The sequence below is a fragment of the Microtus ochrogaster genome, unplaced genomic scaffold (genome assembly GCF_000317375.1).
Source record: "Microtus ochrogaster isolate Prairie Vole_2 unplaced genomic scaffold, MicOch1.0 UNK106, whole genome shotgun sequence".
Taxonomy (NCBI): Eukaryota; Metazoa; Chordata; class Mammalia; order Rodentia; family Cricetidae; genus Microtus; species Microtus ochrogaster.
In genome coordinates this window covers 106,532-127,550 of record NW_004949204.1, presented here as the reverse complement: position 1 = coordinate 127,550, position 21,019 = coordinate 106,532, and the positions used below count along the sequence as shown (strand labels likewise).

General features: G+C 53.9%; 1 protein-coding gene across 3 annotated transcripts in view; it reads left to right on the top strand.

The window, feature by feature from the left end:
* Positions 1 to 21,019, top strand: part of Otof (otoferlin) — a 94,620-nt gene that overhangs the window by 71,504 nt on the left and 2,097 nt on the right. Inside the window, exons 12-46 of one of the 3 annotated variants that reach the window (XM_026778114.1) lie at positions 739 to 898; positions 1,879 to 2,065; positions 2,218 to 2,404; positions 4,210 to 4,433; positions 4,862 to 4,970; positions 5,664 to 5,844; positions 5,945 to 6,065; positions 6,706 to 6,806; positions 6,910 to 7,000; positions 7,122 to 7,238; positions 7,463 to 7,615; positions 7,912 to 8,101; positions 8,204 to 8,328; positions 8,731 to 8,865; positions 9,326 to 9,487; positions 9,650 to 9,769; positions 10,646 to 10,807; positions 10,929 to 11,091; positions 11,660 to 11,730; positions 12,766 to 12,795; positions 13,112 to 13,243; positions 13,600 to 13,666; positions 14,917 to 15,059; positions 15,149 to 15,283; positions 15,480 to 15,617; positions 15,903 to 16,030; positions 16,134 to 16,304; positions 16,877 to 17,037; positions 17,644 to 17,786; positions 18,093 to 18,181; positions 18,569 to 18,667; positions 18,805 to 19,046; positions 19,500 to 19,678; positions 19,766 to 19,866; positions 20,309 to 20,511. In XM_026778114.1, coding sequence (XP_026633915.1) covers positions 739 to 898; positions 1,879 to 2,065; positions 2,218 to 2,404; positions 4,210 to 4,433; positions 4,862 to 4,970; positions 5,664 to 5,844; positions 5,945 to 6,065; positions 6,706 to 6,806; positions 6,910 to 7,000; positions 7,122 to 7,238; positions 7,463 to 7,615; positions 7,912 to 8,101; positions 8,204 to 8,328; positions 8,731 to 8,865; positions 9,326 to 9,487; positions 9,650 to 9,769; positions 10,646 to 10,807; positions 10,929 to 11,091; positions 11,660 to 11,730; positions 12,766 to 12,795; positions 13,112 to 13,243; positions 13,600 to 13,666; positions 14,917 to 15,059; positions 15,149 to 15,283; positions 15,480 to 15,617; positions 15,903 to 16,030; positions 16,134 to 16,304; positions 16,877 to 17,037; positions 17,644 to 17,786; positions 18,093 to 18,181; positions 18,569 to 18,667; positions 18,805 to 19,046; positions 19,500 to 19,678; positions 19,766 to 19,866; positions 20,309 to 20,489 — 4,898 coding nt within the window. In that variant the 3' untranslated portion in view covers positions 20,490 to 20,511. Of the gene's footprint in view, positions 1 to 738; positions 899 to 1,878; positions 2,066 to 2,217; positions 2,405 to 4,209; positions 4,434 to 4,861; positions 4,971 to 5,663; positions 5,845 to 5,944; positions 6,066 to 6,705; positions 6,807 to 6,909; positions 7,001 to 7,121; positions 7,239 to 7,462; positions 7,616 to 7,911; positions 8,102 to 8,203; positions 8,329 to 8,730; positions 8,866 to 9,325; positions 9,488 to 9,649; positions 9,770 to 10,645; positions 10,808 to 10,928; positions 11,092 to 11,599; positions 11,731 to 12,765; positions 12,796 to 13,111; positions 13,244 to 13,599; positions 13,667 to 14,916; positions 15,060 to 15,148; positions 15,284 to 15,479; positions 15,618 to 15,902; positions 16,031 to 16,133; positions 16,305 to 16,876; positions 17,038 to 17,643; positions 17,787 to 18,092; positions 18,182 to 18,568; positions 18,668 to 18,804; positions 19,047 to 19,499; positions 19,679 to 19,765; positions 19,867 to 20,308; positions 20,512 to 21,019 lie in introns of all 3 variants that reach the window. The other 2 variants (XM_026778113.1, XM_026778115.1) reach the window with 2 other exon arrangements.

Sequence of the window (21,019 nt, the reverse complement as noted above, 5' to 3'; positions counted from 1 at the left end):
CACTGTACTTTTCTCCATATTGTCCTGAGTCCTGGGGACACTAGAGAGGCACACTGCTAATCTCTGTTTAAACATGGAGACAGGCAGTGTATAGATGTGCCGTGAGGTGGGAGGCGTGTACACAGGGCCCTGAGAACACCAAGGGGTCAGATCCATCCCTCTGAAGTAGTCAGAGGAGGCTGCAGGGACACAAGGAGCCATTTTCCAGCTAGACAAGGAAGAGAAGGAAGGTGGAGCATTTGGAGAAGACACAGTGGCCTAGAGTCTGGCCCAGAGCAAGCTCAAGAGGCAGTGAGCACTTTGCCTGAACCGTGCTGGGGTGGTTCCCAAGCAGGGAAGAGGGTAGCAGGACTCCCTTGCCAAACCTTTGGACTTCACCTCAAGATGCAGGAGAACTCAAAAGGACTGAAAAGGGGGGCCATGATAAAGGAACCTCTATTTTAGTAGGACTTATGTGGGGCCCACTGTAGCAGGGACCAGAGGAGAGATGACAAGCTGAGAAACCGACTTGGAAGCAATTTGGAGTCCTGAAATATGCTCCTGGGTGGGGACGTGTCTAGCCCTCTGGCTACGGATGCTCTCTGTCTTCACTGGGTGGGTGCGAGTAGAGCTGTGGCCCCAAGTCTCTTGAGCCTGTAGCCCTGAGCTTGCAAAGCCTAACAGGTCCTCAGCTTGGATGTCCCATGGCCTGGCTTGGGATGGGGATGACAAGCGCAATGCCCCTCCTTGCCACTGCAGAACACCAGTTCCATCACAAGTGGGCCATCCTGTCGGACCCTGATGACATCTCTGCCGGGCTGAAGGGCTACGTAAAGTGCGATGTTGCTGTGGTGGGCAAGGGAGACAACATCAAGACACCCCACAAGGCCAACGAAACAGACGAGGATGACATCGAGGGGTGAGGCCCCCATCTCCCCTAGAGCCTGCATACAACCCTTCCATCCTCCAAAAGGAAGTTCCTGAAGAGGCCTGAACCCAGAGTTCTTGCCATCACCCCCTTACTTCCAAGACCCACCCTGCCAGTCTCTCCCCCAGGGCCCAGGGCAGTGTGGCCGCTGAGTTAACAGAGGGCAGTACTTTGGCATCAGATTTCCAACTGAGAAAGCTGGTGGAACGAGGAGATGCTGGCACCTAGGAATCCTACTGCTGCCAGGGCCCGAGGGTTCCAGTGCCATGCACTCAGGCGGCAGAGAGATGGCATTCAGTGCCAATCTCAGCAGCGGGTGAGGGCTGCTGAGAAACACTCCAGGACATCGTCTGGACTCTCAAAATGTGCTGGGATCCAATGAGCCTGGTCTCCCATGGGCTGGGGGAGGAAACCGGCCCCTGAGAGGTTTTTGTCATGGGGAGAAAGGTGGCAAAAAGATTTGAGAGTTGGCGTCATGATTAGCATCCTCCATTGCCGTATACAAAGCACTCACACAGTGTAGCCTGTGTGTTGCTTTCCTGGGAAGTGGCTATTCATATCATTGCCACTTTAATGTGGAGGAAGCTGAATCTTGATGAGATGGGAAGCTTTTCCCAGAATCCTAAAAGTGGATAGGCACCACGAATTAGTGTCCTTAATAAAAGTGTGGGTCCTCTGAAGCTGTCCTTCACAGATTATACCGGGTCCCAGGGGGATGCGACTGCTAAAATGCGGGGGGGGGGGCACAGGCCTCTGTGTGTGTGTGTGTGTGTACGCACATGCATGCATGCCCACACATACAAGACAGAGAACACACATGTGCAAGCATGCACTTGCTCTGTCTCATCTCCCTCTCCACCTCTCCTCCTGTCATACTCCTTGAATAGCTCTTGGTCTAAGGACCTAAGATGCAAAGCGGATTGTCTAAGCCTGGTCCATGGTGGATCTGATGTGCTGCCTGCTTCTCACAGGAACTTGCTGCTCCCAGAAGGTGTGCCCGCAGAACGTCAGTGGGCCCGGTTCTACGTGAAAATTTACCGGGCAGAGGGACTGCCCCGGATGAACACCAGCCTCATGGCCAACGTGAAGAAGGCTTTCATTGGGGAGAACAAGGATCTCGTCGACCCCTACGTGCAAATCTTCTTTGCTGGCCAGAAGGTACTGGGGATGGAAATTCCGAAGGATGGGAGGATGGGCTTAAAGAACAGGCGGTGGATGGGAGGAAGGGGTACACCAGAAGAAACCTGGAACCTCCAACTGGGAATGCATACACTACACAGAACACACTAGCCGTGACTTCATCTCACCAGGGCAAAACTTCGGTGCAGAAGAGCAGCTACGAGCCGCTGTGGAATGAGCAGGTCGTTTTTACAGACCTGTTTCCCCCACTCTGCAAACGCATGAAGGTGCAGATCCGAGACTCCGACAAGGTCAATGACGTGGCCATTGGCACCCATTTTATTGACCTGCGCAAGATTTCCAACGATGGAGACAAAGGTTAGCAGCCTGGCATGGGTGTATCCGGGGCAAGAAGGGACGTGAAGGAAGGAGCAGATGAGGCCCCTTTCCCTTACACCACCTCCGGACCTCGGCCAGACAGAGATCGAAGGGTCTTATCTGTAACCCCCCCTCAAGGAAAGGGAGGATGTAATAACTGCTCGGAGCTGACTGGATTAGCAGTTAGCTGTGTTGCCTTTGCACCCGTTTTCCCATTGGCCAAGTGACAACAACAACTATCATATGTTACAGTGCACACACTCTGTAAATGTAATCTCCGAGTTCTCACTAGTACTGGTGAGCACCTGTGGGGACTGACCGTACCCCAGAATCTGGGAACGATGCCGGGCACAAGGACACAGTGAGACGAGATGCCACTCCTAACCCTCCTCATGTCCCTGGGGGAATCAGAAAGAGAGAGAGAGAGATGTGATACCAAATGACCAGAACAGTGGGAAACAATAGAACAGAAGAAACAACAGCCCACGGTGCAGTTCTGCATCCAGGAGATACCCAGAAGCCATGAATTCAGACTCAGACGATAGACTGGTACTTCAGGAACAAAGAGAGGGTGGCCGTGAACACCTGCTCAGGGTGTGGGGCTTCTTCAGGGTGTGCTAGACCATGACAACGGGTGTACAACCTACTGAACATACTCTAGCCACCAAATATATACTTTAAATGCTAAATTTTATCAATGAATTATATCTCAATTTTTAATGCTGTGTTTACAAAACAAAAATTAAATATAAAAGCTGAGGAAATAGTTTGTGAGGATGAGTTCAATCCTCAGAAACTATTGTTTTAAAAAAAAAATGGCATGATGGCATGGGCTTGTAATCCCAGCACTGGGGAGGTAGAAACAGGCACATCTCTGGGGCTCCCTGAATCCTAGCCAGTCTAGCCAACTTGCCAAGTTCCAGGTCACTAAGAAGCCCTGTCTCAAAAAAGAAAAAAAGAACAGTGCTTGAGGAATGACATCAAAAACTGGCCTCCATGTACACACAGTGCACACACATACATACACATATACACACGCGCACATGTGCGCGCGCATACACACACACACAATAGTTTTGTTTTGTTTGTTTGTTTGTTTGTTTGTTTGTTTGTCTTATCATGTAGACCAGGCTGGCTTTGAACTTAAAAGAGACCTGCCTGCTAGGATTTAAAGTGTGGGCCCACATTCAAATTCTGGCAAGAAAGGAAGGAAGGAAGGAAGGAAGGAAGGAAGGAAGGAAGGAAGGAAGGAAGGAAGGAAGGAAGGAAAAGACATAAAGACAAATTAGATTCACATAAGGCAAGCCCCAACAAATCCTGAGCACGAGAGAATTGACTGGTGACAGATACAGAAAATGACGCTGTTTCACCCCCAGGTCCTGATCAACCCACTGTGGTCACAGCCCAAGCTGCTGCTTCCTGATGGAGCTGAGGACCCATAAATAATCAAGAGAACACAGAGAGGAGGGAAGGTCCCCTGAGCAGGAGAGGCAGGATAGATGGGCATCCTTTATCTAGAAATAAAACCAAGAGTGGAGGATCCATGTTGTGGAGTGTGGGAAGAGTTGGCACCTGTCTGAAGGTGGTGCCTACAGCAATGGAAAACAGGAGTCTGGCTTTCTATCCCACACACCTTGCCAAGGCTCCTGCAGAGAATAAGATACCAGAAGGCACGCCATATAGGCATGAGTGAGAAAACTGCCCTGCACCTCCCTAGCACCCAATAGCCAAGTCCACAAGGATCCCTGACTCCTGAGTGAGCCTTGGATAGGACACAATCTTTCTACCTCCCCTCACTGACACAGGCTTCCTGCCCACGCTTGGCCCAGCCTGGGTGAACATGTACGGCTCCACGCGCAACTACACACTGCTGGACGAACACCAGGATCTGAACGAGGGCCTGGGGGAGGGTGTGTCCTTCCGTGCCCGCCTCATGCTGGGACTGGCTGTGGAGATCCTGGACACCTCCAACCCAGAGCTCACCAGCTCCACAGAAGTGCAGGTGGAACAGGCCACACCTGTCTCGGAGGTGAGGGCAAGGCTGTGCTGGGTCCAGGTTCCTCACAGGATCCTCTCCTCAACACGCCAGCAGAGTTCTGGTTTTTCCCTAGAACTGCGCTGTCTACTCAGGGGCCCTCCTTTGGCCCTTTTGAAAGATCTCAGTCCTCACCTACTATTGACTATGTGCTACACCAAGATTCCATTATAGACACCAGCAACCAAGATGGCACCCCGCCTCTGCTCCTCTTCTCAGCCATGGCTATTCTTGTAGCTATAGAGCTAGCCATTCTCTCAAGGACATCCAGGCTGGGGACTTGAGTCCAGACTTCCCAGACCCAGAACTGAGTAGGACACACCCCAACTGTCAGCCAGAGGCCTATCTATGACATTAGAAGCCTGACCCAGGTCTGCTGCCCCACTAAAACTCAATGTAAGCTTTAACTGTCTCCCCCACAGAGCTGCACAGGAAGAATGGAAGAATTTTTCCTATTTGGAGCCTTCTTGGAAGCCTCAATGATTGACCGGAAAAACGGGGACAAGCCGATTACCTTTGAAGTGACCATAGGTGAGAGCCGCTGGGATCATGGGAAGCGTTTCCAGCTTCTGGGTTGTCACTGTGAGCCACATACCCTAGGCTACAAAGAGTGATGGCCATAAAGCAAGGTGGGGAGGAAAGGGTTTATTTGGCTCACACTGCCATATTGCTGTTTATATTGAAGGAAGTCAGGACAGGAACTCAAACAGGGTAGGATCCTGGAGGCAGGAGCCAATGCAGAGGCCATGGAGGGTGCTGCTTACTGGTTTGCTCAGCCTGCTTTCTTATAGAAGCCAGGACCACCAGCCCAGGGATGGCACCACCCACCATGGTCTAGGCCATCCGCCATTTGATCATTAGTTGAAAAAAAAAAAAGCCTTACGGCTGAATCTCAAGGAGGCATCTCATCAGCTGAGGCGCCTTCCTCTCTGATGGCTCTAGCCATCAAGTTGACACACAAAACCAGCCAGCACAGTGGGCGAATTGATGGGTTTCCCTGACTGTCCTCAAATGCTCATGAAGCATCTCTGGTTCTTGAGAGTGTACTTGACCATGAGAGGGGTCAGCCATCACTCCACCAAAGAGCCAACTCTCTCCCTTATGAGTGACGAGTCCTTTCACTGGATGGTGCTGTCGGAGCCCTTTACCTCTCCAGGAGAAACATGGACTGGACGGAGGGGGGAATGAGTAAGGAAAGGACTTTAAAAGCCACTCTTTGTCCAGGAAACTATGGCAATGAAGTCGATGGCATGTCACGGCCCCAGCGGCCTCGGCCCCGGAAGGAGCCTGGGGATGAAGAAGAAGTAGACTTGATTCAGAACTCCAGTGATGACGAGGGGGATGAAGGCGGAGACCTGGCCTCAGTGTCTTCCACCCCACCTATGCGGCCCCAGATCACAGACAGGTGGGTCCTGCCACTTGCGTCAGCTCCAGTGACCTTGGCCCTCACCTCCCAGGGCCCTACGCCTCAACATCCCTCAACCTTCCTCCGCATCCGACTCCAGGAACTACTTTCACCTGCCCTACCTGGAGCGCAAGCCCTGCATCTACATCAAGAGTTGGTGGCCTGACCAGAGAAGACGCCTCTACAATGCAAACATCATGGACCACATAGCTGATAAGCTGGTCAGGGCCAGGCGAGAGGTGGTGGGATCTGGAATTCCGGGCGTGTATGGGGGCCTCACCTGAAAAACACAGGCTGTCTATCTAGAGGCTCTCTTATGTTTTTTTTTGTTTTGTTTTATTTTGTTTTTTTTTTTTTTTTTGGTTTGTTGAGACAGGGTTTCTCTGTAGCTTTGGAGCCTGTCCTGGAACTCCCTTTGTAGACCAGGCTGGCCTCGAACTCACAGAGATCCGCCTGCCTCTGCCTCCCAAGTGCTGGGATTAAAGGCGTGCGGCACCACCGCCCGGCTAGAGGCTCTCTTGAAATAGAGAAGGGGGACACCCAACAGGGCCCGGAGCTCTGGAGTAGTCTAAGGGTCTGCCTCTCTAGGTCTGGGCTCTCAGAGACCACTAGGCAAGGTTTAGGTATGCACAAGGCCTCTAACCAGCCCTGGGTCCTTCTTCCTGAAGGAGCTGAGGACCCATGAATAACTAAGAGTCCCCAGTGTCTACAACAGGACCTGGGGACTTGGTGGCTCCTTCCTAATATATATGACATATATAAGCCCACATTACTAGGTTCCTCTGTCCTGGGGTAAATGAGAAAGACGTCTGGGAGGAGGAGGGCTGAGGCCCAGAGTGCACCTGAAACCCTGGTTCACAGGAAGAAGGTTTGAATGACGTGCAGGAGATGATCAAAACAGAGAAGTCCTACCCAGAGCGCCGCCTCCGGGGTGTGCTGGAGGAACTGAGCTGTGGCTGCCAGTGAGAAGATGGATGGGGACGGTAGGGTGGGACAGGGGACACTGTAGCCGGGTCAGCGCAGAGGAGGCTAAGCCCTGGCTCTGTCCCAACCATCCCTCTGCAGTCGCTTCCTATCCCTCTCGGACAAGGACCAGGGCCACTCGTCCCGCACCAAGCTGGACCGGGAGCGCCTCAAGTCCTGTATGAGGGAGCTGGTGAGGCTAACAGCTGGACCCCGGGATCAGGGAAGTCAATGGACAGGGGCCATCTGTTCTTGATGTCATAGCTCAAGCTGTCACCGAAAGCTGAGTGTTCCTCCTACACTCTTCCCAACAGGAAAGCATGGGACAGCAGGCCAAGAGCCTGAGGGCCCAAGTGAAGCGACATACTGTACGGGACAAGCTGAGGCTATGCCAGAACTTCCTACAGAAGCTACGCTTCCTTGCAGATGAGGTGGGTGGCCTAAAGGGCAGGGACAGCATAGAAAGAGCTGGTGTGAAAGTCCGCCCCTCTCGGATAGCCACGATTGACAAGACTGAGCAGGCCCAGTGGGAGAAAAAGACCCAGGAATGAGGGTCTTTCCCTTCCAAGCCCCAGGAGTGTGGTGCAGCCGGCTCAGGGTCCCACTACACTGAAGCTGATTCTCCCTGGCTTGTGCCCTTGCTCCTCTGCCGCAGCCCCAGCACAGCATTCCAGATGTGTTCATCTGGATGATGAGCAACAACAAGCGCATCGCCTATGCCCGGGTACCCTCCAAAGACCTCCTCTTCTCCATTGTGGAGGAGGAACTGGGCAAGGACTGCGCCAAAGTCAAGACCCTCTTCCTCAAGGTGATGCCGGGGATGGGACTTAGGTGGGGCAAGGCGGGTTCTTGTAGAGGCTCCACTGAGTCTGGCAAGCCTAAGGGAAGGGGGTGGAGCCCTTAACTAGCAGGTATTCAGAGGGCTGGTGCCCCCCCCAGCCCTTCTGTCCATCCCTTAGTCTCCCACCCCCACATCTATACAGTGAAGGGGTGGGCACAACTCTGCCTAACTCTGCCTGAGGCTTCAACACCACCCCGGGCGTCCCTTACCCTATGGGCCCTGGAAGCTGTCAGGCTCTTGGTGACCTCGATCCTGCCCCCCAGCTGCCAGGGAAGAGGGGCTTTGGCTCAGCAGGTTGGACAGTACAGGCCAAGCTGGAGCTCTACCTGTGGCTGGGCCTCAGTAAGCAGCGAAAGGACTTCCTGTGTGGCCTGCCCTGTGGCTTCGAGGAGGTCAAAGCAGCCCAAGGCCTGGGTCTGCACTCCTTTCCGCCAATCAGCCTGGTCTACACCAGTGAGTGAGGATTCCTCATCCTAAGTGGGCCACTCTCCCAGCTTGTACCCCCAGAGGGCCACGGGGGCCGTATGGCATGGCTCAGCCCACTCTTCCCCACAGAGAAGCAAGTCTTCCAGCTCCGAGCCCACATGTATCAGGCCCGAAGCCTCTTTGCTGCCGACAGCAGTGGGCTCTCTGATCCCTTTGCCCGCGTCTTCTTCATCAACCAGAGCCAGTGCACGGAGGTAAGGGCCTGGGGGGCGGGGCTCTGGGGGGGAGGGACCTGAGGGGCGTGGCCCTGAGGGGAGGGGCTGGGGAGGGGCCCTGAGGAGAGGGGGCTCTGCGGGGTGGGAGGGCTCTGGCTTTGGGAGCACCGGAAAGCCATACAATTGGTCTGCTAGTTCCCCAGATCTCAGAGGGAAGCCCTTTGGGCAACTGGCTAGGCTGGTAAAAGTCACCAGCATGGACTAGAGCTATGCCCACAAGGCAAGAAAACTTTGGCTAGGCGCTGGGAACAGACTTCATAGGAGCCTTGACTTTCAGATTTCTGGAAAAGTAGGGGACTCAAACACCCTACAGGTTCCCTGTGGCCCATTACTAGGAGCGGTGTCCGCCACTTATTCTCTGCCCCTCACTCCATGGTGCAGGTTCTGAATGAGACATTGTGTCCCACTTGGGACCAGATGCTGGTGTTTGACAACCTGGAGCTGTACGGTGAAGCTCATGAGTTACGAGATGATCCCCCCATCATTGTCATTGAAATCTATGACCAGGACACCATGGTAAGGGTGGGCAGCGGCACCAGCGACCTCTAGTGGACCCTACCTCTGCGGGTTCCTCCCCTCCCCCTGCGCTAAGCTCTGTGCTGGGGAGAGTGGCTGGTGACCAAGCTTGCCGGGTGCCTCCTGGCCACCCACAACCTGATCCTTTTCCAGTACCATGAGCCTCTTGGGGACCAGGAGAAAACTCTGGTGTTTTCCACCTCCTGGGTAAACACACGGAAGCCAGTGTCTTCCAGAGATGTTACCAGGAAGCCCTATGCCACAGCTCCACCCCCACTCCAGGGCTCTGCTCCCTACCTATGTTCATCACAATCTGTAGCAGCCTTGCTGCTCTTCATGGAGGTTCTGGTGTGGGGGCGGGAGAGAGCAGGATAATGCCCTTTCCAAGAGGGCCTAACTGCCTATAAGCCAACTCAACTGTTGGGGTACCCAAGGGAATGCTAGAGTGTTTTTGTATTAGGGTAAAGCTGACTTCATGGGCCGGACCTTCGCCAAGCCCCTGGTGAAGATGGCAGAAGAGGCATACTGCCCGCCTCGCTTTCCGCCCCAGCTTGAGTACTACCAGATCTACCGAGGCAATGCCACCGCCGGAGACCTCCTGGCTGCCTTTGAGCTGCTACAGGTAAATGGCAGGCGAAGGGGATGGGGGCGGGCTTGAAAGCTGGGGCTGGGAGTAAGATCTCAGGGCCTTTGGGCTCTCTGGCCTGCCCTTTGCTTCTGATCTCATGACACCAACTCACTGGGGAATGGGCCTGCCACTAGGATTTATGACCTTGTTCCTCAGATTGGGCCATCAGGGAAGGCTGACCTGCCGCCCATCAATGGCCCAGTGGACATGGACAGAGGACCCATCATGCCTGTGCCCGTGGGAATCCGGCCAGTGCTCAGCAAGTATCGTGTGGAGGTGTGCACAACCAGCTCCCAGATCATGACCTGGAGACTTATTAGTTAGGAATGCTCGGCCTAGCTTAGGCTCGTTTCTGGCTAGCTCTTTTAACTTAACCTGTTTCTCTTTACTTAACTTTTGTCTTGGGGCTCTTTTGCTTTCCTTCTGCATATCTTACTTTCACTGTTTCTTGTGTCTGGCTGGTGGTTGCCTGGCTTCTGGCCCTGGGTGTGTCTCTCTCCTTCTCCCTCTTCTTTCTCCTTCTCCCTCTCCCTCTTCTCTAATCTCGAGTCCTCCTCCTATTTATTCTTTCTGTCCACCATTCCCACCTATGCCTCTCCTGCCTAGCTACTGGCAGTCAGCTTTATCTTAGCCCAATCAGGTGCCTTAGACGGTCAAGGTGAAACAGATGCAACACATCTTTATGCAATTTAACACATATTCTTACATCATTAAATAAGTGCAATATAAACAAATATAACAGTTAAAATCATATTCCTCAGAATAAACAAACGTAATACCTCTTTACATAGTTGAAGTAATTTCCACAACAGAGGTGCGTGAGGGCTCCGTGCACCTCCCTGCCCTGCGTGTGACCTTTGCCCAAGTCACCCTGAGACTTTTGCCCCATGAAAAGCCATGCGTGTACATTCCACACAAGCCATCAAACTCCTGCTCCCCTAGCCAGAAAAGGATAGTGGGGGCCCAAGAGTGGAGGGGACTTGTCCAAGATCACACTCCCTGGAGCCAGCAGCACTGGCATAGGCCCCTAGTCTAGTGCACTGCCCCTGCCCGTGGTGATCTAGCTTCCACCTCCCACCCTGTTACTGCTCAGGTGACCCTTCTCAGCCATCCCGGGCTCCCTTCACAGAGCCACCCTCCCCCTGCTCTCAGGTGCTGTTCTGGGGCCTGAGGGACTTGAAAAGGGTGAACCTGGCCCAGGTGGACCGACCACGGGTGGACATCGAGTGTGCAGGAAAGGGGGTACAATCATCCCTGATCCACAATTATAAGAAGAACCCCAATTTCAATACCCTGGTCAAGTGGTTTGAAGTGGTGAGTGTGGGAGCCAGCAGAGCCTAGCAGGGCTGGGTGTGACCAGTGCAGCATGCCTTAGCCAACCTCCTCTGCCCCTTCTCTGAGGCATAGGCTGTAGCATGTCACTGTCATCTCTCAGGACCTCCCAGAGAATGAGCTTCTGCACCCGCCCTTGAACATCCGAGTGGTGGACTGCCGGGCCTTTGGACGATACACCCTGGTGGGCTCCCATGCAGTCAGCTCACTGCGGCGCTTCATCTACCGACCCCCAGACCGCTCAGCCCCCAATTGGAACACCACAGGTATGGCCACCTAAAGCCCAGGCTTGGCTCTAGTCAGCTCCTAGAAGGGCCTATCTCACAGTGCAGTTCAAGTATCCAGTAGAATTTCCTCTAGGGCATCTCTATGGGACAGTGTGGCAGTGTAGCAGGGCTGGAGTGGGGGAGGGGGGATGGAGAGCCTTAGGGTCAGAGAAGACAGCACAGGGCTGCCCTTCACTCTGAGGCCCACAGCTAGTCCTGACAGGCCCTCAAAAGGCTGAGAGCAGATGGCTTCTTCTCCCAGGTGATGGAGGAGACCCAGGTCCCCCGCTGGGCATAGCCTCTGGGCCTCGCCTCAGTTCTGCTGTCTGAATGCACAAGGATCCATCCCTCTCTCTAGATCACTTCCTTTCCTTGTGCCTAGCTTGTTCTTGCATCTGCCCTGTCCCTCTGCCCTAAGAAAGCTCCAGAATCTGCCGTAGGCCGTTCTTCCTACCTTACTGCTTCTCACTGTGACTCTGCTCCTCCTGTCTGTCTTCTGTCTGTCCAGTCAGGCTTCTCCGGGGCTACCACGTGCTGTGCAATGGGGGCCCCTCTTCTTGCCCCACAGGGGAGGTTGTAGTGAGCATGGAACCAGAGGTGCCCGTCAAGAAGCTGGAGACCATGGTGAAGTTGGATGCGGTAAGACCAGTGGCCAGCTCCTGGCTGGCCGGGGACACACAAACACAGGTGGCACATTGGAGAGCCAGGCAGACCTGTCCTGATAGTGCAACTCTGACTTAACTCTCGAAGTGAAGTTATCAAGAACAAACCTTGGTTCACATGGAACTGTCTGGAAGTGGGGGGGAACTAAGGAGTGTACGTGTGTCTGCACATGAGCAGATGGTACGTATGTACAAGAGAAGTAGTTATGGTTAGAGGCAATGACCTGCAATGTTTCATACTTCAGAAACGCCCCCTAGGCAATGAAATGCTTATGAGAGAGGTGTGGCCTGTACAGGTGATGCCCCAGGAGCCTGGGCTGGGGGTGGAGCTCCACAGGGAAGGTCCTATTCCTCAGGGGGGTCTACCTGGCAGAGGAAGGTCTATAGGAGAGGGCAGGATGGGCTAGCCTGGAGTCAGCCTCCTGAGGCCTCGTCTCTGCTCAGAGTATGAAGGGACTCCCTCCCAGTCACATTTTCAGGCTCCTGATAGCTACCTCCCTCGCTCCATTCACACAGCCTGGGGGTATTTCCTAGCTCCTGCAGCCTGCTCTAAAGTGCTTTTCCCTTGACCTGGCCAGTGTATAGAATCGGGGCTTCCAGTGGTCTCTAGAAAGGACACTGGGTTCTGCAGCTCTGGGTAACGCTGCCTGGAAAGCTCACTGCCCAGGTGCCCAGTTTTGAACATTCTGCTGCCCAGCTCCCACCCCTTCCCCATATACTCCTCGTTGTTCATAAAAGCCCCCAGCTGACTCTAAGGTACTGGCTGCCAGGGATCTAGTTAGCCAGAGAGAACAGCAGAAGCAGCCTTGAGTAGGCCCTTAGTCACCTTAACAGGCAGCCTGCTCTTGTGAGTGTGAAGCTTGCCTTGTGGTCAAGAAAGAAGAGTAAGCATTGGTCCCTGTGTGCACCCTCGTGGCTCCTGGCTTCTCACTTTCTGCGCTGGCCCACTGCCTCTCCCTTGGGTTCTCAGTGGCCAATCCTGTCCTGTCTCCTTGGTTCCTTCCCTCTACAGACTTCCGATGCTGTGGTCAAGGTGGATGTGGTAAGTGGTGGAGCTATGCAAGGACCCTCGGGCAAGAGAGCCATTCACTTACAGCAGTGTCAGGTCAGAAGGCCAACTTCTTGGACCTAGCCATCCTTCCCTGAGTGCCCGTCCTGTGGCCGCCAGTGGCAGGCTGTGGTTCTTACGGGGTTATGGTATCCTCTGCACCAAGACCTTGTCTCCATGGCATTGGTGGCCCCCTGGTACTATGACAAGGGGCAGGCTCTCTGGGATCAGATAGCCAGAGTGGGAAGAGATCATTCAGGGTCCCGCGAAAGAAGGAGAGCCTATGGACGGTTGCCCTGCCAATCCCCAGGCTGAGGAGGAGAAGGAAAAGAAGAAAAAGAAAAAGAAAGGCACGTCAGACGAAGCAGAGGAAGAGGAGCCTGATGAGAGCATGCTGGATTGGTGGTCCAAGTATTTTGCCTCCATCGACACAATGAAGGAGGTGAGAGCCGGATGTGAGCTGGGAGGAAGGAGGAAAGGGTGGCAGGTGCCCCAGCTGTAAATCACATCCACTTCTCCAGCTCCTATCCTAACCCGCAGAACCAGCTCCTCGAAATCTCCCTTCAGAGTCCGCCCTCCTTGGGCTGGTAGACAGTTGACCTTCATGGCTGAGTCCCCTCTCATCAGTCCCACAAAGATTTCTTGCATCTGTGTGCTGAGGCACATAGCGTACAAGGTGCTGTGGGAGTCAGAGATAGGGTGCCACCAATGCCCTGAGCAATGCACACATGAAACGAAGGTGACGATGCCACCGGCTGTGACCTGGAGAGTCAGGGAAACCCCTTCATGTTTTGGCAGCAACTTCGACAACATGAGTCCTCTGGAACTGACTTAGAAGAGAAGGAAGAAATGGATACCACTGAGGGTGAGCCCCGAACCCCTGGCATCCAGACCCCTGGCATCCATGACAATGTCTGCTGCTTCCAGCCCCACTCCCAGGCCTGGGCTCCAAGGATCAAGCTAAGAACCTCTTCTACAGTAGTTTCCACTCTGACCAGTTCAACAACCACAGCACCAGACAGACACGCAGAACCATAGACTATCTGAGCTGGAAGGGACATCCCTAGCTTGTCCCGCCCAGCATTTTCAATAACCTTTTCCATGGAACAACATCAGGGCTATTCTGGATGAGAAAGGATTCAGTGGTGAGATCTGTTTAGGAAACGCTGGTTTAAGCAGGTTTCCTTTGGTGCAAGATGTCTCAGAGCCTTTATGTTAGTATTGATTACACAGGGGTGTGTGTGTGTGTGTGTGTGTGTGTGTGTGTGTGTGTGTGTGTGCGTGCGCGTGCGCGCGCTCTTACTGCTTCTGTGTACACCAGACTAGCTGGCCTGTGAGTGTCCAGGAATTCTCCAGTCTCTACCTCCCATTTCCCCATAGGAGTTCTGGGTTTATAGACACTTCTGCTATGCATTCAGCTTTTACATGAATTCCTGGGGTTCAAACTTAGGCCCTCACACTTGCAAAGCCGTTTCACCCTCTGAGCCGTTTCCCCAAGCACTGGGGTTATTGGTTTTTCAAAGGAAGACAGTATAGAAATGATTTCTTCTTTTCTCCTAAGCACACCAATGGTGCATATGCCCGGGATCTCACTGGATGTGGCTTGGAAAATACTAATAGGAAGCAGCCTCATCGATATAAACCTAGAAAACAAAGGGGGCGGGCACAGGTCCACACAAACAAGCCCCCTGACTCCAGATCCAAAGCCTTCCCCACTCACTCTACCAAGAGCAGACAACATCCTGTGTAGGGACTGACCTACGTAGGCGTGGCCTGCAGTTTGCACCTCCAGAATGCACGGAGACTCTAATGTCAGGCAGTGGTGGCGGCACACGCCTTTAATCCCAGCACTCAGGAGGCAGAGGCAGGTGGATCTCTGAGTTCAAGGCCAGCCTGGGCTACAGAGCCAGTTCCAAGACAGCCAGGGCTACACAGAGAAATCTTGTCTAAAAAAAAAAAAAAAAACAACAACAACAACAATGACAGAGGGAGACAGAGACTCCGAATTAAATGGGAAAGAAGTAGTGACTCCGGATCTCGATCTCAGGCCTTTCTGCTCTTTCCCTTTCTACCCCATGCTCACCTAAGCTGACTAGGGCCTCCTTCTCTTCTTAGGGTCAGGCCCGAAGGGGCCAATGAAGAGCAAAGAGAAGTCCAGGGCTGCAAAAGAGGAGAAAAAGAAGAAAAACCAGAGCCCTGGCTCTGTCCAGGTATCGGAGGCTCCTGAGAAGAAAAAAGCCAAGATTGACGAGCTTAAGGTCTGGGAGCAGATCCTGCCCAGGTGCGGGGTGGAGGCAGCAGATGGGGCAGGAGGCTGGCATGGGGTCTGACATCCTGGCCTGTCCAGGTGTACCCCAAGGAGCTGGAGTCAGAGTTTGACAACTTTGAGGACTGGCTACACACCTTCAACCTACTGCGGGGCAAGACAGGGGACGATGAAGATGGCTCCACAGAAGAGGAACGCATCGTGGGTCGGTTCAAGGTCAGACAAGGAGCGTGGCCTGACTGCTGATCCCCTCACAACCTCATTTTCCTGCATCTCTCCCACTGCCCTCTACAATCCTTGTACCATTCACGACCCGGCAGCTGAGGGCTAAAGCCTCGCCACGGTGTGGGCCTGTACTATTGGCTAGCTGGGAACTGGCAGCCTTCCATCCCTGCCCAATGCCTTGCTCCAGGGTTCCCTGTGCGTGTACAAAGTGCCACTCCCAGAGGATGTAGCTCGAGAAGCTGGCTACGACTCCACCTATGGAATGTTTCAAGGCATCCCAAGCAATGACCCCATTAACGTGCTGGTTCGAGTCTATGTGGTCCGGGTAAGACTCCCTTCCCGTTCCTTCTCTGAAAGCCCCCCCCCCCCGTCTCCTGTTGTAAGGACTGAGGTAGCTTTAAGACATCAGAAGGGTTCACTGGTCTAGTCCGCATCTTTCTAGACAGGAAGTCCAGTACCAGGGACAAGAAGCAGCAATGTCCCTAGAGCCACACCCTGAGACTCTGACTCTAACCCAATGCCCCTGTCCCCACTTTTTAACATCATGGGACCCTCAGGAACAGAGCAAGGGTACCCAGGATTCTACTTAGGCAACACTTTCCCTGCCCAGGCCACGGACCTGCACCCGGCTGACATCAATGGCAAAGCTGACCCCTACATCGCCATCAAGCTAGGCAAGACTGACATCCGTGACAAGGAGAACTACATCTCCAAGCAACTCAACCCCATATTTGGGAAGTAAGGCCTTGTGGTACCCTCTCTGCCCACCTCAACTCTCGGTCGAGTCCCCACCCATTGCCAATTTCAACCTGAAACCCCCTTCCTATCCCCCACATGGCAGGTCCTTTGACATAGAGGCCTCCTTCCCAATGGAGTCCATGCTGACAGTGGCCGTGTACGACTGGGATCTGGTGGGCACTGATGACCTCATTGGAGAAACCAAGATCGACTTGGAAAACCGCTTCTACAGCAAGCACCGCGCCACCTGCGGCATTGCGCAGACCTACTCCATGTACGAGGAGGAAGGAGTGGGGCCCGTCCCTGTGAGGGGCTAAGGACGGGGCAGGGGACAGGGAAGGGGCTGGATGTCTGCTGCATCTCAGCACTAGGACAAGACTCGGGAGCAAAAAGCATGCTAGGATTTCTGTGCTAGGTTATGCCTTCACCCTACATACATTGCATGCAGCTTCAGGGGCTGGGCCTGTCTACTCCAAGACAGGGTAGGGAGGGGACTCCAAGGCAAAGGAGACAGAATCAGGAAAGCGAAAGAGGACAGGACAGTGGATAATGTCTTCTGAGGATCTGGGAAGGCCTCTGCCACTTGAGGCCAAGCAACTTGGTCAAGTTCCTTCCCTGTCTGGTTATCCGATGCCTCACAAGAGCCCTTGAGGGGTGATGGGGGGTGATGGGGGGTGATGGGGCAGTGTTAGGCAGCACTGGATGTTAGAGCCAAAGACTAGGCAGAATGGTCAGCTGCCAGTAGTGCTAGTGTCTTGGGTGAACCTGGAGACACAGGCCTATTGCTGAGGTAGGCACTGGCTGACTGTGAAGAGCCACTTCAAGCCTGTGTGTCTCCTCCCACAGACATGGCTACAATATCTGGAGGGACCCCATGAAGCCCAGCCAGATCTTAACTCGTCTCTGTAAAGAAGGCAAAGTGGATGGCCCCCACTTTGGTCCCCATGGGAGAGTGAAGGTCGCCAATCGTGTCTTCACGGGACCTTCAGAAATAGAGGATGAGAATGGTAAAGGGCACTGAAAGCAGCTGACTGGCCCCAGACCACTGGCCACAAAGGAGCCACACTTCTCTATGGGGGCCTTCCATATCTAGTGCACATGTCCTTAAACTGGGTCCTAGTGACCCTCTGCTCCGTACTCCAGAGCTCCCTCTGTTCTGCCCAGCCACTGCCCTGACACCCTCTCCTGTACCACACTTACCCACACACTGCCACCCCCCCCCATATCACTCTCTCTCGTTCATCCCCGTGAGCCAGGAAAATACCCCATCCTACAAATGAGCAAAATGAGACTCAGTAAGTTCCAGTTTGGTGACTTACTCAAGCTCATGTATCTCTCCGGAGGCAGAGTAATGGTGTAGGCCTAGGTCTCCCTGGCTCAAAGTCCCCTACGCAACCCCATTCCTTTCCCCAAGCCTGGTCAACAAAATTTATAGGTCTCTCCTGAGCCTTGTGTTGCAACTGAGACCTTGGCCTTCCTCTGTGTCTGGTTGCTAGCAGTAAAACGAAGGTGAGGTAGACAGGTCAAAACCCTGGACTTTGTGCTCCTAAGCTCCTGACCCTAGCACAGGGACCCTGGCCGTGTGGATGCGCCTGACCCACTGTCACCCACAGGTCAGAAGAAGCCCACAGATGAGCACGTGGCTCTGTCTGCTCTGAGACACTGGGAGGACATTCCCCGAGTGGGTTGCCGCCTTGTACCAGAACACGTGGAGACCAGGCCGCTGCTCAACCCTGACAAGCCCGGCATTGAGCAGGTGGTATACACATGGCTGGGATCTGGAGTTAGATATCCTCCACCCGGGGTCATAGGGTAGAAACAGAGCTCGTGCTGTCCCCCGTGTCCCCACTGTATTCCCTCCCCACCGAGGCCAACTGGATGGCAAGTGTGTGTTCTGAGAATCACGTCACGAAGCTGGCGTCCCCAGAAGCTGTCATAAGACATCCTAGCATCCAAAGCTAGAAACTGGTGGCATGCAGCTTGGGACAGGTCAGGAGAGTGGACTCCCTTGGACAGAGGGAATAGGTGGCTCAGACATCTGCCACCCCCCTCTCTTCCTCAGGGTCGCCTGGAGCTGTGGGTGGATATGTTCCCCATGGACATGCCAGCCCCTGGGACACCTCTAGACATCTCCCCTAGGAAACCTAAGAAGTGAGTTGCCTGGGATGGGCACTACCCCCTTATCCCGCCTCATCTACTTCCCGTTCAGCCCACTTCCCTGCAGCTGCCTCCAGGAGCCCACACACCTCTCCCTACTCCTTTTTCCTAGCTTCATGTCCCAAGAGTGTGCATTGGGTGTCTGCTCTGGGCTGGCTGCTCCTCCCCTAACTGTCTTGACCTGTGCTTGGCTAAAAGCCAGCCCACCAGGGCCCTAGCCATAAAAACCTCCTTCGAGTCTCCTCCCCCACTCTTCTAGCCTGCTCAAGTATCCAGGGCTTCTCTTGCCGACACATCAATAGACCCCTGCCCTGATCCGGCCCCAGGACCTGGGACAAGCCCTCCCCCAGGATATTGATGGGCCTTCCTGCTCCTGTCTAGGTATGAGCTACGGGTCATCGTGTGGAACACAGATGAGGTGGTCCTAGAAGATGACGATTTCTTCACGGGAGAGAAGTCCAGTGACATTTTTGTGCGGGGGTGGGTGACAGTCACTGCCCTGGGAGAGGCTGAAGTTGGGCATGCCCACTTTCCTGGGAGAACGGATAAGGGAGTCCTGGGGTGGGGTGAGGTCCCAAGGATGTGACCACAGAGCTGGAGCAGGTGACTCCCAGCAGGTGGCTGAAGGGCCAGCAGGAGGACAAACAGGACACAGACGTCCACTACCACTCCCTCACTGGTGAGGGCAACTTCAACTGGCGTTACCTGTTCCCCTTTGACTACCTGGCGGCCGAAGAGAAGATTGTCATGTCTAAGAAAGAGTCTATGTTCTCCTGGGATGAGACGGAGTACAAGATCCCTGCACGGCTCACCCTGCAGATATGGGATGCTGACCACTTCTCTGCTGACGACTTCCTAGGTGCAGAGCAGAGCGAGGCCTAGGGCCCAGAACTGAGGGGCAGGGGTAGGCAGGCTGAGTCCATAGAAGGGGGTCCACCTAGTCTTCAGAGCCAGAGATACCACACGGGGATCTAGCTTCTCCAAAAATCTGCCGTTACCACTGGAGCAACAAGGAGCTCTGGGCACACGAGGGAGGCAGGATAAATGTTGATGGAAGTCAGCCAGGATCGCTGAGGAGGCAGATTTCCGTGGGTCTTGGGTTATAACAAACCCTTTCCTGCACCTGTAGCCTAGGTTTTGCTACAACATGGTCAGAAGGTGCCCAACAGCCAGGATGAAGTTTGCAAATACCTAGACACACTCTAAGCTAAGAAAAGACCCAAACAAAATGGAGTAGAGGTAGAAAGGAAGGAGGCAGGGAAGTCCCCGCCTCTGTCACACCCACCCGAAACTGACTCTGATGTCACTGCAGGGGCCATCGAGCTGGACCTGAACCGGTTCCCAAGGGGTGCTAAGACAGCCAAGCAGTGTACCATGGAGATGGCCACAGGGGAGGTGGACGTGCCCCTGGTTTCCATCTTTAAACAGAAGCGCGTCAAAGGCTGGTGGCCCCTCCTGGCCCGCAATGAGAATGATGAGTTTGAGCTCACGGTGGGTACCATTTCCTGCTTGGGAGTGGACCTACATGGGTCTACCACCATGGCCTAGACAGGGGAACTCTTCTGTTCTTCCCTTCAGGGCAAAGTGGAGGCGGAGTTACACTTACTGACAGCGGAGGAGGCGGAGAAGAATCCAGTGGGCCTGGCCCGCAATGAACCTGACCCCCTAGAAAAACCCAAGTGAGTGTCCTGTCTGCCTAGACTCCCAGACACATTACATCATGTCCCAGACCTTTCTAGTCTTCTTGCCCCAACTCCCCAAAAACTACTTTGTCCCCTCCTGGGCCACAGTCACATCATGGGGGAGCCCCTTCCTTTAGCCCTAAAGCCCGCCTCCTCCCTCTGAACCAAAGGAAGAGCTAGCTCAAAAGAAAGCTGTTCCTTCCCCAGGAAGCCTTCCCCAATCTGCCCCCCAGTTCCCCAGTCCAGCCGTGATATGGGTTCTTCCTAGTTTTTGACAAGGGCAAGCACTCCAATGGTGGCCAGACTTAGTGGCCCGACAGGTGCCAGAAACGCTACTACTTGGTACTTTTTGGCTTCCTAGTCAGCAGAGTCTTCTTGCCAAGCCCATTCCCACCCCCATGTCCCTTCTCTATGCTCATCTGCTCTTCCAATGCTCCAGTCGGCCCGACACAAGCTTCATCTGGTTCTTGAACCCTCTCAAGTCTGCCCGCTACTTCCTGTGGCACACCTACCGCTGGCTGCTCCTCAAGCTCCTGCTGCTCCTCCTCCTCCTGCTGCTGCTCGCCCTGTTTCTCTACTCTCTGCCTGGCTACCTAGCCAAGAAGATCCTGGGGGCCTGAGCCCTGCAGCCTCCTGTGCCTGGTACTTCTTCCTTCCATCTCTGGATAAAGGCTGGTCAACATGTGGGACACACTCAAAACACACATAGACACACGTACACGTTCATACGTGTACACACAGTGCATACACATACAGAAGCACACATGTGCATCTAAGCATACACAGATGAACACAAGCATCCCACACAAACATGCATCGCAACTCTCAAACCTTCAAAGTCTAATTATATTCTCAGAACCAGAAATGGCTACTTCATATTTTTATATTATTGGACCCAAGAGGTGGGTGAAATAGCTTGGTCAAGATCACCTCGCTCTAGGTAGCATTGGGTCACCAGCCTAGGTGGCAAACAGCCAGTCCAGTGTCCACCAACTACAAACGCACTTTTCTCAGACTCTGAGTTCAAATCCCACATAAAAAGCACCCACATAAGGCAGAGGCAGGCGGATCTCTGTGAGTTCGAGACCAGCCTGGTCTACAAGAGCTAGTTCTAGGACAGGCTCCAAAACCACAGAGAAACCCTGTCTCG